Source organism: Vitis riparia, chromosome 3 (assembly GCF_004353265.1).
Source record: "Vitis riparia cultivar Riparia Gloire de Montpellier isolate 1030 chromosome 3, EGFV_Vit.rip_1.0, whole genome shotgun sequence".
Classification (NCBI taxonomy): domain Eukaryota; kingdom Viridiplantae; phylum Streptophyta; class Magnoliopsida; order Vitales; family Vitaceae; genus Vitis; species Vitis riparia.
This window is the reverse complement of record NC_048433.1, coordinates 18,774,931-18,794,095: the sequence shown is the minus strand read 5'-3', so window position 1 is coordinate 18,794,095 and position 19,165 is coordinate 18,774,931. Positions and strand designations below refer to the sequence as shown.

At 37.3% G+C, this 19,165-nt stretch overlaps 2 protein-coding genes across 4 annotated transcripts; one reads left to right on the top strand and one right to left on the bottom strand.

Annotated features, from left to right (window-relative positions):
- The first annotated feature begins 503 nt into the window (after positions 1–503).
- On the top strand, positions 504–8,200 carry LOC117911371 (myosin-11). Of its 2 annotated transcripts, XM_034825717.1 has the most exons (8): positions 504–585; positions 2,495–2,627; positions 2,730–5,900; positions 6,034–6,276; positions 6,359–6,586; positions 6,696–6,854; positions 7,126–7,284; positions 7,499–8,200. In XM_034825717.1, exons 2-8 carry the CDS (start codon positions 2,541–2,543, stop codon positions 7,739–7,741), a joined length of 4,290 nt encoding a protein of 1,429 aa, XP_034681608.1. In that variant the 5' UTR covers positions 504–585; positions 2,495–2,540; the 3' UTR covers positions 7,742–8,200. The 2 variants fall into 2 exon arrangements, with proteins under 2 accessions (XP_034681608.1, XP_034681609.1); XM_034825718.1 differs by lacking the exon at positions 6,359–6,586.
- A 944-nt stretch (positions 8,201–9,144) lies between these two features.
- Positions 9,145–18,599, bottom strand: LOC117911372 (pentatricopeptide repeat-containing protein At5g61990, mitochondrial-like). Of its 2 annotated transcripts, XM_034825719.1 has the most exons (4): positions 15,182–18,599; positions 14,973–15,105; positions 9,610–9,725; positions 9,145–9,517 (listed from the first exon to the last, which is right to left on the bottom strand). In XM_034825719.1, the coding sequence occupies exon 1, from the start codon at positions 18,566–18,568 to the stop codon at positions 15,494–15,496; it is 3,075 nt and encodes a 1,024-aa protein (XP_034681610.1). In that variant the 5' UTR covers positions 18,569–18,599; the 3' UTR covers positions 9,145–9,517; positions 9,610–9,725; positions 14,973–15,105; positions 15,182–15,493. The 2 variants fall into 2 exon arrangements, with proteins under 2 accessions (XP_034681610.1, XP_034681611.1); XM_034825720.1 differs by lacking the exon at positions 9,610–9,725.
- Between the last annotated feature and the right edge of the window lie 566 nt (positions 18,600–19,165).

The window sequence follows — 19,165 nt, the reverse complement described above, 5'->3', positions numbered from 1 at the left end:
AATTTAATAATTAAAATATAATTTAACTTAACATCAACTTAAGAATTAAGTAATAAGTATTAAGTTTTATCAAATATCTCTAGTCAATTTAAGCAAGGCTCCCTTTTAAAACATTTATCTTAATTAAAATTGATCAAATTTATAATTACAAAATCCAATTAAATAATTTTCAATTTATCCTATATTTATTTTCCCTTATTTATTTATTTATTTTCATTTTAATAAAAAAAAAAACATATCCAAAAAAATTACATGTATTCTATAACCCCATTTTTACCGTTTTATCCTATTTTATTTAAAAAAAAGATACAAATCAAAAAAATTATTTAAGGATATTTTTGTCTAAAAATTATATTTCGATTTTCTTGTCCCTTTAACCTAGTCCGAAATCGCAATTTAGCTTAAAAAGGAGGGCAAAAGTGGAAAAAAGAAGTAAAGAACACAGAAAATCGCCTCTTGTTCTACTGGCCACACCACCACCCTTATGACATATAAACTCCTACTTCTCTCTCTCCTTCATTCCATTCCTCTCCCAAGAAAAAAATTCTCAAAAACACAATTCCTTCTTCCACCATCTACTCTCAGGCAAGTCCTTTAATCTTTACTTTCCTTTCTGTTTTCCTTTGATCTATCATGTGATTTTCAAAGTAGAGTTATCACTTAGTTTCTGTTGATGATCGATTGATTGATTGATGGTTTGTTTATTTGTATTTTTTTTTTGTTTATTTGTATTTCTTTGAATTTGATGATGTTTGATCAGCGGTTTTGGAATCGGAGGAGAATCGAATTCGGATATGTGTTGTTTTCTGCTGATCGGATTGATATTTAGCTTTTGGTTTCTGTTTGTTTGCTGCGATCCGTCAAATTTTATTCAAAGGATTTTCAATCCTTTTTCGATCTTTCTCTCGCGTTTGATCCGTGTTTTCGGGTTGATCAGATCACTTTTGGTCGTTTACGAATGAATTATTATTATTACTTTTTTTCAACTCTGAAGGAGAGCTGTGCAGATCAACTTTGCTCTGTTTTCTACTCCACCAACCACTAAACGATCCATTTTCTCTGGATTTTTTGAAAAATATTTTATTTTATTTTACTTTAATTCCTTTATTTTATGTGATGTAATGATGAATTTGGAGTTTTATTGCAAATATTTTTGAATTTGATTATTTATATTATTCAAATTTACCCTTCTTCCATTAAATTTGTCTTCGTGTATAATTATGACAAAATTTCACCGCAACAATCCACACATTGTATGGTAATTAAAGCAGTTTTCTTTTACAAAAACAATGAAATGAGAAAAAGTGGATGGTATTGAGCTGTCAAGTGGTGAATTTGAATTCTAAAAATGTTGTGCCTACCTTTGTGGGCCTACTACTAGACTCCTTTTTGGCTTTCTTCCTTGCCCGAAATTTGCCTTTATTTATTTGATTTCTTTTTGGCTAAAAACAATAAAATTAACGCATTTGCTTGTGGATTTGGTCTTGGAGGAGGGCCCTTTCTGCCAGTGTCTGAAAGAGAACTCTTCTTCATCAATTTAGGGTGTTTGATTCGGATCTATCATTTGATGGGTTTCTATGAATTGATTTTTAATTCAAAAAACCTCTATATATATATATATATATAAGGAAATGAATGTGTCATATTCTACAGCTAGTTTGATGGAAAAGTATGTGGGACCCTTAAAAAATAAAGGTCCAGTTTCAAATCATATCCCATGGGCCAAAAAAATAGCTGATTTCTACAAGCCAGTGTTCGTTTTGTCCTTTTTCCAACAATCATTTTACACTAATGGGATTCACTGTTTTTTTACTTACTATTTATTTATTTTTATTATTATCATTTAAAAACAATAAAACAATGAATATATTTATATTTAGATTATTTATATTTTAAAGTAATTGCACATTCAAAAAAGAAAAAAAGAAAAAGAATATTCTTCAATCTTGTTTCACTTGCCAAACATAATTTTTATTTTTATATATAGAACCAAATATTAAAAACAAAGAGAAAAGGGGAAAAAAATTAGGTCAGTGAGAATTTATGCACTATTTCAAATATCAGTGTTTGATGGTAGAAATGAAAATAATTTAATTATATATTTTTAAATAAATAAAAAAATTTCATTCTAGCGAAAACAATTTGTAACCGAAGCATTTAAGTTTGAACTTTTCGCGGTATTTAAGTGTAGTGTAGAGGGACAGGCTAGTATCACCCAGAAAGAGAAACTTTGATCGGTTGGAATGTTCTTTAGCCACCAATTAAGAAGATGAAATCTCACCAATTTTTGGATGTGACTTCACCTCAATGAAGGTGGTTGAATCCATTTCCAAATCCGAACCAAGTGCAGTAATCCAGATCACATTCATTTATACAACTAGAAATATCAGATCCCTGTTTTTCTGATGTTATTCCTCTATGATCTGCTCTGTTTGATAACAGCTTTCTGGGCTGATACGATTCTGACGTGATTTTGTACTTTGTTCTGAACCAGATTCCGGTAAAACACAGCGTGTAAAGGTGAAACAGATCAGTCTGAGATGGAAGAAGAAGCTCAAGGAAGCACAGAAGTTGCAGTGTTGAAGGTCGTCGAAAATATTGCAGTCGACACAGCTGATCCAATTAAGGTAACCAATAAGAAAATCTACATGTTTCTTTTTCTTTTTCTTTTTTAAACTTTTTCCGGTATTGGGTGAGGCGATTTGCTAATTCTAAAGCCCATATTACAGGTCACAAATGGGGATTTGCATCAGGAGGAAACCGCCCTGGATGGAGAGTTCATAAAAGTAGAGAAGGAATCGATCGATGTGAAAGGTGATTCACATAAACCCGAACCAGCATCTGCAGAGGATGATAACCCTTCTGTAATTGAAAGAAGCTCAAGTAATTCAGCTGCCAGTAGAGAATTGTTAGAAGCCCAGGAGAAGGTGAAGGAGCTTGAGCTTGAGCTGGAGAGATTGGCGGGAGCTTTGAAGCATTCTGAATCTGAGAACAGCCGGTTGACGGACCAGGTATCATTGACAAAGGAGAAGTTGGAGGAAAGCGGCAAGAAATGTGAAGAACTGGAAGTTAGTCATCAGAATTGGCATCAACGGATTGTGGAAGTTGAGGAGAAACATGGCATTGAGTTGAAAAATCTACAGGATGCGTTGGAAGCCCACGAAGTGAAGCACAAGGAGCTCATTGGTGTGAAGGAAGCATTTGATAATCTCAGCCTTGAGCTTGAGAGCTCAAGGAAGAAGATGGAGGAGCTCGAGAGCGAGCTGCAGGTGTCTGCAGGTGACGCTCAGAAGTTTGAGGAACTGCATAGGGAAAGTGGTTCACATGCAGAAACTGAGACGCAGAAGGCATTGGAGTTTGAGAGGCTGCTTGAAGTGGCAAAACTGAGCGCAAAAGAAATGGAAGATCAGATGGCTCTCCTGCAGGAGGAGCTCAAGGGCCTGTATGAGAAGATAGCCGAGAACCAGAAGGTTGAAGAAGCACTCAAGACCAGTGTTGCAGAGCTCTCTTCAAAGGAAGCCCTGATAAATGAACTGAGACAAGAGCTGGAAGATAAGTCGGCTTCTGAGGCTCAGGCAAAGGAGGATAAATCTGCTCTTGAGGATCTGTTCTCCCAGACAAAGGCTGATCTCGAAGCAAAGATCTTGGAGTTGGAAGAGGTGAAGCTGAAGCTCCAGGAGGAGGTGACCGTGAGGGAATCTGTTGAGGTCTGGTTGAAAACCCAGGAGGCAGAGGTTGCGAAGACTCAGGAGGAGCTGGCAGAAGTGACAAAAGAAAAGGAGGCATTCGAAGCAGCTGTGGCGGACCTTGCGAGTAATGCAGCAAGAATGCGGGAGTTGTGTGATGATCTTGAGACAAAGATGAAGCAGTCGGATGAAAATTTCTGCAAGACAGATTCTCTGCTATCTCAAGCTCTGGCAAACAATGCAGAGCTGGAGGAGAAACTCAAATCCCAAGAGGCGCTCCACCAAGAAACAGGTACAATTGCATCAACTGCTACTCAGAAGAGTATTGAGCTTGAAGGTCTGGTCCAAGCTTCCAATGTAGCAGCAGAAGAGGCCAAAGCACAACTTAGAGAGCTTGAGACACGGCTTATAGGGGCAGAACAGAGGAATGTAGAGCTGGAGCAACAACTAAATCTGGTAGAGCTGCAAAGCAGTGAGGCTGAGAGAGAACTGAAGGAATTTTCTGAGAAAATGTCTGAGCTCAGTGTTGCATTGAGAGAGGTTGAGGAAGAGAAGAAAGAGCTGAAGGGTCAAATGCACGAATATGAGGATAAGATAACTCAGCTGGAGTCTGCCCTGAGTCAGTCATCATTGGAGAAATCTGAGCTTGAGTTGGAGTTGAAGAGCGTTGCAGCAAAATGCACTGAACATGAGGACCGAGCCAATATAACCCACCAGCGAAGCCTTGAGCTTGAAGATTTGATGCAGTTGTCTCATTCCAAAGTAGAGGATGCTGCAAAAAAGGCGACTGAGTTGGAACTATTACTGGAAACTGAGAAGTATAGAATTCAGGAACTCGAGGAACAGATATCCACATTAGAGAAGAAATGTGGGGATGCAGAAGCAGCATCGAAGAAATACTTGGAGCAGATATCTGACATTGAAGCAGAGCTTCAGACCTCCCGGGCTGAATCCAAAAGCCTGGAAAAAGCACTGGAATTGGCTAGTGAAACAGAGAGGGATATCACTGAACGATTGAACATTACGATAGAAGTGAAGAAAGGGCTGGAAGAAGCACTGAGTAGCACCAGTGAGAAGCTTGCTGAAAAAGAAAATCTTCTACAAGTACTGCAAAATGAATTGAGTCTGACACAAGAAAAGTTACAGAGCATTGAAACCGATCTTAAGGCTGCAGGGGTAAAAGAGAGTGAGATAATGGAGAAGCTCAAGTCTGCTGAGGAGCAATTGGAGCAACAAGGAAGAATAATCGAGCAGAGTACTGCAAGAAGCTTAGAGCTTGAAGAACTACACGAAACCCTAAAGAGGGATTCAGAGTTTAAACTAAATGAAGCAATTGCAAGCCTCAGCAGCAGGGATTCTGAGGCACAATCTCTGTACGAGAAACTGAAAAGTCATGAGGATCAAGTAAAGACTTATGAATTGCAGGCGGCTGACACAGCAGAAAAGTCCACCTCTCTGAAGGAAGAATTGGAGCGATGTTTGGGCGAACTGGCTGCTCTGCAAAGCACAAACGAGGAACTGAAAGTAAAGATCTCAGAAGCAGAAAGTAAGGCTGCACAGTCTGTTTCAGAGAATGAACTGTTAGTAGAGACAAACATAGAACTCAAGAGCAAGGTTGATGAGCTTCAGGAACAGCTAAACTCTGCTTCTGCTGAAAAGGAAGCAACTGCTCACCAGCTTGTTTCTCACATGAATACGATTGTGGAATTAACAGATCAGCACTCAAGATCCTGTGAACTTCAGTCTGTAACTGAAGAACGAGTCAAGGAAGCAGAGATCCAATTAGAAGAAGCTGTTCAGAGATTCACCCATAGAGATTCAGAGGCCAAAGAGTTGAATGAGAAGTTAACTGCACTTGAAAGCCAAATAAAAGTTTATGAAGAACAAGCTCATGAAGCATCTGCAATTTCTGAAACCCGAAAAGTAGAGCTGGAACAGACTCTCCTGAAACTGAAAGATCTGGAAAGTGTTGTTGAGGAATTGCAAACAAAGTTGGGTCATTTTGAAAAAGAGAGTGAAGGACTCGCTGAGGCTAATTTGAAGCTTACTCAGGAACTGGCTGCATATGAATCCAAAATGAACGATTTACAAGAAAAACTTTTAACAGCATTTTCTGAGAAGGACGAAACAGTTGAACAGCTCCAATTTTCAAAGAAAGGAATTGAAGATTTGAGACAGCAGCTTGCTACTGAAGGGCAGAAACTACAATCACAGGTTTGCATCACTAAAAGATTTCAGTCATGTTGCTTAACATATAGCTACTTTTTATGGATATCTTGGTAAACAATAATCTGGTGATTGCTTTATCACATAATGTTCTGACCGAATATCAATTCTACAATCACAGGTATCTTCAGTAATGGAAGAGAACAACCTACTCAATGAAACCTATCAAGCTGCCAAGAATGAACTTCAGGCTGTGATAATCCAGCTTGAAGGACAACTGAAAGAACAGAAAGCAAATGAAGATGCTATAAAAGCTGAGATGGAAAACCTCAAAGCCGAAATTGCAGACAAATCTGTGTTACAAACTCGTCTGGATGAGCTTGAAAAGCAATTGGCCTTAGCTGAGGCTCGACTGAAAGAAGAGGTATTTTATCATGTTGAGGACCACTATATTTGATAAGAAAAAACAAACATGTATCAATTCTTACAAGTTCAACTGCCTGTAGGTTGAAACTGTCCAGGCAGCTGCAGCTGGAAGGGAGGCCGAATTAAATTCACAATTGGAGGATCATGTGCGTAAAGTTCATGACAGGGACATATTAAGTGGACAAGTGGTACAACTTCAGGAAGAGCTGCATCTTGCCCACACCTCAATTGCAGAAAAAACTGTCTTGCAAACTCGTTTGGAGGAGCTTGAGAAACAATTAGTGATAGCTGAGGCTCAATTGAAAGAGGTATTGTGATTTTCAGAATCTAAATTAGTCAAAGAAAAAAAATAATAAGCTATCCAAAATACAATGAATTTGAATTATCAATTCTGATTACAATTTCAACTGCCTGTAGGTTGAAAGCGTTCGGGCAGCTGCTGTTGGAAGAGAGGCAGAATTAAGTACTCAATTGGAGGAGCATGCACGTAAAGTTCAAGATAGAGACTCCTTAAGTGAACAAGTAGTACAACTTCAGAAAGAGCTACATCTTGCTCAGACATCCATTGTCGAACAGGTAGGCATGTGTTAAGATTCATGCCCTATGTTTCCTGCTAGATGTTTGTTTTGGAAAATCCATAAGACTGCTGCCATGCTTAAACCCAAGCTAAAACTTCTGATATCTGATATTAAGCTAGGTATAAGAGTAGAGTTATTGGAGTAAACTGTAATAATACAATATCTGTGAATATATGGTTAGAGGTAGCAAATCTTATACAAGAAGAGATTTAAAGATTATTGTTGATTCTTTTTTTCTTTTTTTTGGGTTTGAATTTCCAACAAAACAGAAGGAAACTCATTCTCAAAAAGAGTTGGAACGTGAGGCAGCAGCAAAGCATTTGCTTGAGGAGCTTGAAGCTAAGAAACAAGAACTCATACTTAAAGAGAACCAGGTTAAGGAACTTGAGCAGAAATTGCAGCTGGCTGAGGCTAAATCAAAAGAAAAGGTCAGTTTTTACCTGAAAATTTGTACAAGATCTCTCATCATTATTATGAGCAGAAAACCCCTTCATTTCTCCAAGACTTTTTCCTCCCTGTTTTGCGGAACTGGAACTACATTCAAAGCATATGCATATCACAAGGATTTGAATATATCTTCACATGTGACATTGGTTTTCACCAGTAATCTGAATGGCTGATTGTATTTAAATCACAATGCAGGCTGATGGAGGCAGTCCATCTGAGGGTATGGAGGTAAAATCCAGAGACATTGGGTTAGTTACCTCAACTCCATCAAGAAGGAAGAGCAAGAAAAAGTCAGAAGGAACTTCACCTCAAACCTCATCATCTTCAGAGATCCATGCTCAGGCCAATGAGGTTTCTTCTGCCATGACCCTTAAGTTTATCCTGGGTGTAGCCTTGGTGTCCGTGATCGTTGGCATAATTCTTGGAAAGCGATATTAGCTATAGTTTTGGGATTTATTTTTGGTGTTATCCCTATATCCAGCATTTTAAAAGAAACATCTACTTGAACCTCATCATCCTCAGAGATCCATACTCACTGAGGTTTCTTGTGCCTTGACCATTCAGTTCATCTTGGATTAGCTCTGGTGTGTGCCACCATTGGTGTAATTCTCAGGAAAGTGGATATTAGCTGTACTTTTGGGGTTTTTCGGTTGTCCCTCTATTCAGTAATTTTTTTTGGGGGGGTTTAATTTATGCACATCAGATTGGAGAGGCTTTGTTTTGTATGCTATTAGTTCAGGTTTTCAAGTTGGTCAGGGAATTTGTTTTCATTCTCATCCCTCACCTGTTTGCAAACAAACCATCTAGTCCAGGTTTTGAAGTTGGTGAGGGAATTTGTTTTCATTCTTTTCCCTCACCGGTTTGCAAAGGAAAGAAAAAAAACAGTTGAATCATGTATTATTCAAGTTTGTATTTAGTTTTTTATTGATTGTATTGCAAGTGTTTCCCAATTCTTTTCTCAGTAATCATCTATTCCTATAGGCTCCTTCATAAACAGAGAACTGGGATTTTGAGGATAAGCAGATATGTTATAAACGTTGTCCAAGTTTTTCTTTATTGACAGAAAGACAAGTTACAAGATCAATCCAAACTTTTATTATCATTCCCTATTGCCTCAAGAACTGATCATAAAGTTCTTTCTCAGAGTCTACATGTGACAACTAAAAGATCTGAGAAGTTTGGGAAACAGAAAATAAACAGGTCTTGCCTAGGAATACATAGTAAAATCATGATGACGAAATGGATGCAAACCATTAATCTGCTACAGAAATGGCAAGTCATTTTGGAATAATGGTTTTTAGCATATTCTCAATCTTCAAGCCTTCATGTGATAAAGGTCATGTCTAAAGAATATCATAAATATGGCTCCTAATAAGCTGATATTTGTTTCTTAGAATATAGTTTATGCACATCTTGTAAGAGAGCTGAAGGGGGGTAACACTAATCACCCAGGCTACTATTTGGTTAAGACCTAAAGAAAATGACTTTAAAAGCGTCCTTTCATGCCTCAGCGATAATGTGGATGGCCTTGGGGAGTAAGTTTTTTACATTCTATTTTTAGTTTTCTTGTTTTCCTCTGCCATATAACTAGTATAATTCGAGTTTACTTGGGTTCATTTTTGCACCCTTTGAGCCATATAACCTCTTTGTTAACAAAAAACCAAGATAAAAGATGGAAAGGCCCCGGTATTCTAATTTCACTACTTCAATTGACACCATTTCCACCCACATCAACATCTCTCATATGTTAATCTCTCGATTCTGCAAAGTCATTATGTCTGAAGAATAATACAAAATGGCCGAAGAAGAAACTGAGCATCCATAAAATATCAATGGCATGATTTTGGGAATCAAAAGAAATCTTCTTCAATGAATATTATGCACCAAGGATAAAAGAAAATGGAGGATTTGAGGGACAGTATCATTTTCCAAAAGCACCCACAATAACGATTTCAATTTGCAACTGAAATATGCCTCTTTGCTGATTACTAACAAGTGGAACAACGCTAACCATATGGATTATTCTTATGATTACATCCTGGTTGTCGTAGGCCTTTGACAAGAAGGTTGGGTGATGGAAAATTACCTGGCTTTTGTTTAACTCCTGAGAAGCCCAAGTCCTCTCAATTTCATCACCTCACTTTAAGTTTTGTCATCAGTCAGTTGTACTCAACACCATTCCAGAAACTCAAACTTTGCTTTTTGTATTCCTCCCTGAAAACCAAAGGCATTCTCATTACTCTATATTCATTTTTGATTCATGAAGACATCAACAATAAGTATGAGAAAGAAGCAAATGCTAACACCTTGTGTCCCGCGTGACTTCTCATCTATCAAGTTTTCCCTCATAAATTGCAATGAACAATCAAGGTGAAGTTCTTATCAATGAACAAGATCCAATGAGTTTAGCCTTGGCCCTTGTCTGTTTGTATCATTGTGAAAGAAGAAAGAAAAATCAAAAGAAACTCTACATCCAAACTAGAATATTTCTTAACAATTTATTGTTCTAAAAAGTCCTAGCATAGATGATAATTCTCTCCACTGACAAATTGTTTTTGCTTTAATCCTTGAAGCCTTGGTCTACTCTGTGAATTCTCCATAAGTTATGTTTCATATGGCTAGATGCAGAAACTTTTTATTTTTGACAAGCAACCAGAAAATAGATGTATAAATAGAAAAGGGTGGTACAAAACGGAAAGGCTTAAGCTTGCCAAAGTACACCAGGAATATACAAAGGGAACCAAGCAAAACAAACAAAGGGGGCAAACAAAGGAAAATACCACCTGCCCAACAATTACTTAGCTCCTAACCAATTGAAAATATTGATCAAAGACAGACTTTCCTTCTGTATGATGCCTAACATAATCCAAAAAGGAAAGCAAAAAAGGGAATTTTAGCAATTGATCCAAGAAACCACATCTTCAAAAGCCCTCTAATTTCTTTCTTGGCACAAAGAGACAGCTAATCAAACTTTCTTCTCCCTTTTTCCTACTCGAGCCCCATTCCAACTTATTAACATCAACCTAACTAAAGAATGCATCATCCAATGTAACCCAAATATCAAAAAAGCTAATTGCCAAGACCAGCTATAATACAATGAAGAAGCAATTGGTTAATGGATTCCTCCTCCCCCTTACACATTAAGCATCTATTTACTAATGACACCCCCCTTCTTTCCAACCAATCTAAAGTCAGGATCCTTTCTCAAGTTGCTTCCCATGCAAAAAAACCAACTCTTGTCAGGATCCAGGGGTTCCAAACAACATTGACTAGGAAGGCCTTTGAACCCCCTGGGACCAGAAAAGAGTAGAGAACTTTCCATTCCTTGAAAATGACCAAATCATTCTATCCTCTACATTATGCCTAACCAAATGCTTTTGAATCTTCCATGGAAAGGCGTCCACTATCTCTAACTCCCAATCATGGAATTGTCTAGAGAAACTAGGACACCGAAGACCTAAGTTCCAGTCTTGCTCTCACATATTTGCTACCCATGATTCCTTGGAATTGGCAATGGCAAATAAGGTGGGGAAAGACTCTTTTAGCAAGGAGTCACCACACCACTTGTTTAGCCAAAACTTGATTCTCCTTCCATTCCCAACAACGAAGCAGACCTTGCTTTTAAAAACCTCCTAATTTTTTCTAATAGCCTTCCAAAAGCCAACATCATATCCCTTCGTAGGCACCCCCGAACTCCAACATCCTCCTTCCTCCCCAAACTTCTCAACAATCACTCGTTTCCATAGAGATTCCCTTTTAAAGGCAAACCTCCAACCCCACTTACCTGATAGAGCCATGTTAAGAACAAAAAGATTCCTAATGCCCAGAGCCCTTTTTTCTTATCCAATCACACTTTAACCCAAGTCACTAGATGAAGTTTTTTCTCTAGAGCTCCTCCACCCTGTGAAAAATCTCTTTGAACCTTTGCCAACCTTAAACTTACCCTTCTTAGAATCACTAATAAAGACATGCAATAGATAGAGAGACTACACAAGGTGCTTTTAATGAGAGAGTGCCTCCCTCCTTTTGACAAGTATTGTCTTTTCCATAAAGTTAATATGTTCTGAATTCCCTCCTCTATTGCTTCCCACACAACAACTGGCTTGGAAGGGGCTCCCAACAAGAGACCTAAATAAGTAGAGCGGAGACACCCCATTTGATAACCCAAACAACTGCCAACTCATCCAAATTATCAATCCTCCCCACTAGAATGAGCTTACTCTTTTCCATATTGACTTTTAACCTAGAAATCACCTCAAATCACATGAGAGTCGAATTCAAATACATTAGATGCTCTACATTAGCCTCACAAAAAATGATAGTGTCGTTAGCATATAAAAGATGAGTCACCTCAACTGGCCCACAACTCTTTCCGACCAAGAAACCAAAGATGAAACCTCCTCCCCTTGTCTTCACAAGCAACCGACTAAAAGCCTCCATCACCAAGACAAATAAATAAAGAGAAAGGGGCTTTCCTTGCCTTAGACCTCTGGAGTTTTGGAAGAAGTCAATGAGCATAGGTGTTAACTCATAAAACGCATTGTGTATCGTTTTTCTATTTTTCTGTATCGTGTATCGTACATCGTAAGTCTTTTTATAAAGTGAAAAATAAATAGAAAAAAAAAAAAATATATATATATATATATATATATGTGTGTGTGTGTGTGTGTGTGTGTGTGTGTGCATCTCTATTTAAAGTATGGAGTATAGAGTAATATACAACCAATTTTATGGAAGATAGTATGATCTAAAGCGTTAAAGTATATCTATCATATCAAAGCATTGAATGTTAAAGTTTTGACAAGTTCAAATTAACAAAATATAACTTTAATATATAGATTCATTACATAATCCACAAAGATAAACCTCTTCAATTTTTTAGTTATGATTTTTAGTTACAAATTTTGACTAGGCATATTTTGATACACACATTGAATGTTAATTGATACACATGCACATATGTATGTATGTCTTTATGTCTCATCTTCAAAATTCTAGCTTTTCAGGTTTGTTATCATTCCTTTTCCACAAAAAAGGAAAAAAAAAACTAATATATTAAGTAAAAGTTTTTATTCACTAATCACCATCATTTTCATTGTCAACATTCAAACTATTCAAATGAAAATTCCTCAATATTCATTATAAAAATAATGACTTTTAATATTAGAATATGACAACAAGAATGCAACTTTTCATATTAACATTATTTAACCTATTTCTCATTTTCATGATAAATTTTTAATCTTTTAGTATATTGTAGACAAATAATACAATAAATTCTTTTAACAAAAAAAAAAAATTAATTTGATTTTTTTTTTAAATTACAGAAAATAGTTGAAGATGCATGTATCGTTGTATCGTAATATCACATATTGTATCATGTATTGTATATGTATCGTAAGATGCATTTTAAAATAAGATACGGATTACAATACGTATTGATTTCTATAAAAAAATGTATCGTATCGCGTATCGTAAGTTTTTAACAACTATATCAATGAGGACCCCATTCACTAACATTGAGAAAGAAGTTGAAGACATGCACCACTTCATCCAACCAACCCACTTTTGCCCAAAACCCATCTTTTCCATAACATCTAAAAGAAAACTCCAATTAACATGATCATAAGCCTATGTCTAAGATCTACCTTCCCTCCATAAAGGCATGCTGAAATTCAGAAACTACTTTGCCAACAACCCTCTTGAGCCTATTAGCCAACACTTTGGCAAAAAGTTTATACAAACCCCTTATCAAGCTGATGGTTTTGAAGTCTTTCAAATCCTTTGCACTCCCTTTCTTTGAAATCAGGACCAAGAAAGTAGCATTTAGACTCCTTACAAAGGAACTTTGCTCAAAGAACTCTTTGAAGAAACCCATTACCTCTGGCTTAACAAAATCCCAACACTGCTACCAAAAAGTTAAAGTGAAATCATTTGGTCCTGGAGCTTTATCCCCTTTTAAGCTAAGAAGGCAAAGAAAACCTCCTCCTCCAAGAATGAAGCCTCTAATCCACTCACTTCTGCACTCTCTAAACAAGAAAAATTCATTATGCTAATACTAGGCCTCCAACCCTCACCCTCTGAGAAGAGACTATAGAAAACATCCGTAATGCCAACTTTAATCCCTGCATCCTCAAAAAGCTAGACCCTATTTAGTTTGATTCTAGCCAGATAACTTCTTCTTCTGTAGGCATTAGCCATCTCATGGAAAAAAACTAGTATTCCTATCTCCCTCCCTTAACAACCAAAACTCGAGACTTTTGCCTCCACAAGATTTCCTCCATCAATGCCCATTTGTTATATCTTCCACAACACGCCTCCTGACCTCTTCCTCTTCAGTACTAAGGACAATCCCTCAGATCCCAAAAACCAATCTACTTCAAGGCCTCTTCCTTCATAGTTGGGACAGAACCAAACACCTCTTTATTCCACACTTTTAAATCCTTTTTCAACTCTTTCAACTTCCAAGCCAACACAAAACTGTTAGAACCAATAACCACATTTTTGGGAGAGACTGATAGTTATTTGGTGAATTTTGGCAAGTTGTCGGGCATGCCAACTATAGGTTACAAGGTGGAGATTTTGAATCTCTAAAGGAAAATGAAGGTGAGGAAAGAGTTAAAGAATTAGTCTAGCACTTTTGGGGAAAAAAATGTTTGTTTGTCAAAGTTTGGAAGAGAATTGAGGAAGCTGAAATGCTCGGCCACTTATCATGAAGCTGGAAGGGGTAGGAAGGGTGGAAAGAAGGGTTGGGAGTCGGTTTCAGTTAATCAATGAAGCTATGAATGCTTTAATGGATTGTTAGAGGGGCTAATGAAAAAGAGAAAAGAAGAGTATTTAAGTCCCTGAACATATCACAAAGAGTGGATGTGGTTTCCTTAAAGGAAAAGTGTTTCAAGGTGAAGAACAAAATGTTTTGATAAAAGTTCCGTTCCTTTGTATTCTTTCAGGTTGGGTTAGCGTGTACTTAAGAGAAGGATCATTGTCCTTGTTTGATGTTTTGGGTCTGGTTTGTTGTTTCTTCTCCCTTTTCTTTTGCTTCTATTCGGCTGCCACTTGAAAACCTCCCAGAAAATGAGAAGCAAGCTTTTATTCTTACTTCAATCCCTTATCCTCATGATGCATTCCATTCTAGCTCTTGTAATCTCTCAAAGTCATGCCTTAACCCTTCCTCTGTAGAAATAAAAAGGATGATTGAAGTTGTTAACAATCATAGTTGTTAAGCACTAACTCTCATCCATTATTGGCTCGGTCCCTCTATTCATTCTCATCCACTCAAGTACAAATAACTACAAGGAACTGCCCATAACATGACATACAACTTCTTGTAGGTGATGACTATTTTGACAGAGTACAAACAGAAACAATTTCACATCTAACCCTCCTTGAAGGACTTCAAGATACAACAGGTTCAACTATGTTTATTTCCTTTATTTTATTTACTTCTTTCTTACTTCGATGGATAAGTAAAATCACTAAAGATACCAAAAGGGGCATAACCCAACAGGTCAAACAATATTGTTTGCAATCCAAATGAAATGTGAATCCATAAGTAACCACAATGTCCACAACTCAGGCAAAAATGCACACATTTCATTCACATCAGTTTCTATGATATGAATTTAGAAGCTCCTTTAAAATTAAAGGATAATAAATTCAAATGCATTACCTTCAGGAAGACTATGAAGGATCATCTGAAGCAAGTTTTCTTCTGCTTAAATTCACAACTATATGACTGAAGAGGTGCCTTCTTGGCAAAGATAAGTTGCATTGAAGCACTGCCAGTTGAAGTAAGCTTGGAGCTGTAACAAAAGGAAGTTCTGAATAAAGAGCTACTCGTCCAAAAGTTCAAATTTGACTGAATTCAGATCCTGTTACCTTTCTTAGCTCAATTGGAATTTGAAGGGTTCACATGACCTGTCAAAGATCATGGAAGTAGCACTCCATTATGATCCAAAACCATGGCTATTGCGATCACTTGCTGACTCCATAAATAATGTAAGGCTTTTCATGCTCAAAATTCAAAATCAGAGAACAAGCAGGGTTCACTTCAAAACTCTTGATGTTCTGCTCACTCAAGCGGTTATTTTTTGTGGGACAGCAGATAAGAAACAGCATTGAGAGCATCCTGTTGTTTATCTTTGCTCTTGTTCCACAAATAAGCCTGTTTTGGAGGTCCAAGGAAGCAACTCATACTAATTGCTTTATAAGATTTCTGGCATCCTCAGAATCTGTATCATTTAAATTTCCATTCACTAAGTCAATTAAAGTAGTGGTGTCAGGAACCAACCCTAAACTCTTCACACCCTCAAAAACCCGCGTTGCTTGATCCATTTTGCCTGCTTCATGAAAACTGCGGACTAGAGTACTGCATGCAGCAAGACTGGGCTTAAGTCCTAGCTCTCCCATTTCGTCAAGCAACTTTGAGGCTTCAGTAAGATCTTCTCTCTTGCAAAGAGCAGTTATTAGTAAATCGTGAATAGTTCCCTTAGTCAGCATACCTTTCCCCACAACCTCGTCCCTCAACTTAAAAGCCTCAACCAAGTTATCTTCTTTGCAATGAGCATAGATCACTAGGCCATAAGTGACTTCATCTGGCTTGACACCCTTTGCCACCATCTTCTCAAACAATGCAAAGACCTCAGATGATTGCCCTAATTTGTTGTATCCATACATAAGTGATGTGTAAGTTACAGTGTCAACAATCAGATTTCTTTCCTGCATCTCCTTAAAGAGAAGGTTTGCTTCCCCCATCTTTCCTGCCTTGCAATGCCAGTCAATGACAGTTGTGTAGGTCACATGGTCAGGCATGATCTGCTTAGCTATCATTTCTTGAAACAATTGGCTCGCTTCTTGTATTTTGCATGACTTGCAGAATCCATCAATTAAAGTGTTGAAAGAGAGGGTAGTAGCAAAGCCCTTCTGCAACATTTCACGAAACAGATTCATAGCCTTCTCCATGTCTCCTTCTTTGCAACACCCATGGACAAGAGCATTATAGACAAAACTATGTGGTTGAACCCCCTTGGATGGCATTTCATGAAATAAACTAAATGCCTCAGCTACATTTTCAGATTTGCAGTATCCATCAATCATTGTGGAGTAGGTTACACTGTCAGGTTCTAAACCCTTCTCTGGCATTCCATTAAACAGTTTTCTAGCTCTTTGGATATCACCAGATTTGCACAGTCCATCAACCAATGCATTGTAAATAAAAATATTTGGAGCAATACCTTTCAGACGCATCTCATCATGAAGTTCAAAAGCTTTCTCTACCTCACCTTGCTTACAGAACCCTGAGATGAGAGAGCTGTAAGTGAACACATCTGGGACCAAACCCTTCTCTTTAAGTTCTGAGAATACCTTAAGGGCCTCTTGAACCCTCCCATTCTTCAAGAGGCCATGGATAAAGGCACTGCAAGTTTGGACATCAGGAAGCACCCCCAGGGCATGTAAGCGTCGAAATATTGATAATGCTTCCATTAAGTTTCCTGCTTTGAAGTGCCCATTAATTAGAACAGTGTAAAGCGGATTGTTTGGCATCAAACCATGATCAAGCATCTCATCAAAATACTTAGCTGCTTCTGTCATTTTGCCTGTCTTGCTGTATCCAAGGATGAAAGCCCCAAAAGTGACAGCATCTGGCTTAAGTCCCCTCCCTCGTATTTCCAATAAATATGTGCTTGCTTCTTCCATCTTTCCGGCCTTGCTGAGACAAGATATGATAGCATTGTAGCAAAATATGTCAGGTGCAACTCCACTACAGCTCATTCCATCTAAAAGCCTTCTCGCCTCTTCAATCCTACCTTCACTGGCATAACCCATGATAAGAGTACTATAGACAACAACATTTGGTTTCAAACCACTGAAAGTCATTTTCTCCAGAAGCTTATTAGCCAGTGAGAGATCTTTGCAATGGCATAACCCATTAATCAATGCACCATAGCTCACTGCACTAGGAACTAAGTTCCTCTTCTCCATCTCATCAAGAAGCTCTAATGCCCGACCCATATTATGCTCCCGGCAATACCCTTCAATCAGTAAACAAAAAGTTTGGGAATTGGGTTTGCAGCCCAATGTAATCATCCCTTTCAAAATTTCAGCCGCCTTCTCCATCTTTCCAAACTTACACAGACCATGAATAAGTACATTATAAGTGACAAGATTTATTGGAATACCACAAGAAACCATCACGTCCTTAATTCTTAGAACTTCATCTATATCACCCTCCCTCATGAACCCATCAATCAAAGCTGAGCAAGCATTATAGTCAGGCTTCAAACCAGTCTTTTGCATCTCTTCAAATGTCAATTTTGCCTCATTCATTCTCTTTGTTCTGCATAACCCAGCAGTAATAATGGTGTAAGTATATGTGTTTGGAACCAATCCCTTCTCCCCCATACTTCTCTTCAGCTCAACTGCTTCATCCATATCTCCAACTTGGCACATCCCTTCAATTACCATACTATAGATAAATTCATTAGGATTCAAACCTTTCTCATCCATTTCAATAAGGACCCTTTTGGCTCCTCTTAGATCCCCAGTCTTACACAATGCACCCACCAAATACGTATAAGTATAAACATCAAAACCCATCTTGGCATCCAACATTCCATTATAGACCTTCCAAAACAATTCCATCATACCACATTTCAACAAATCCTTCAACAAAGAATTACACCGAATCAAACTGATCAAAATACTATCATTTTTGGCTACAAAAAACACGTTAGCAGCCTCATCCAACATGCCCATCCTCTTGTAATTATCAATCAATATATCAAACACTACAGGACTGGACCCTCTATAATTCCTAAACCAAAAAAGAACAGAATCCAAAATCGACGAGCTCGAATAAGGGGTCCTGATCATTTGTGTCAAAACCCCATTGGCAAGCCCAAAAAGCTCAGAATTACACAATTGAACAGCAAGAATAGAGAAAGAATCCAGAAACTGAGGGACACCCATTTGGGATTGGGACCAGTAGAAGAAATCTAGGAGGCGTTTGGGGTCACCAACCTGGTTTTGATGAAGAACGGCACGAATCACATCTGGGTTTAGCTTGGAGGGGATGTGGGATGAGGCCATGATGGTTTTCCAGTTGTTTTGCTTGAGAAAATCTGAGATTTGCTGGGAAAATTTGAGGGTTTCTGAGGTGGGTGTTGAGGTAGAAAACTCAATGGATTTGAAGAATTTTGTGTTGGTGAATCCATTTTGATCCGTCAAGAGGAGTGGGCTTCTCTGTGAGAGTCTCCTCATCACCATAAAATCTTCGCTTTGTTTCTATGCAAATTCAGTGCTTCCCTGTGACTCTGTGAGAGACCTGGCAATAGAAGAAAGACCTAGAGTGCTGCGACCCCTTGTACCTTGTGCTCTAGATGTTGTACCTCAATGCCACCTTGGATCTCCAAAAATTTCAAAAAAAACTAAAATGTTGAGATTTAATTATATTTATTTTTACTCAAGAGTCATAATAATATAAAATAAAAAAATAATAATAATTTATAATAATAGTCTTTCAATTCAATTAAAAAAATTTTACAAAATATAATCTATGCATTTTAAAATATAAAAATTAATCATTTGATATAATTTATTATTAATTTAGAAATGTATTTGAATTATTTGGTCATTTTGTTGTTTTTAAGAATAAGGATCCCCTGGTAATGAAAATCTGCTCCTTGATTGAAATACATAACTATGCTTGCAAAATATTTTATGATTATTTTTCTTATAAAATATAAGTATATTTTTTTATTTATTAGACCATATAATTATAGAAATATTGTATTATTTAAAAAAAAGTTAAATAAAGAGTGAAATTTACTTGTACAATTTATTAGATTATAATATATATATATA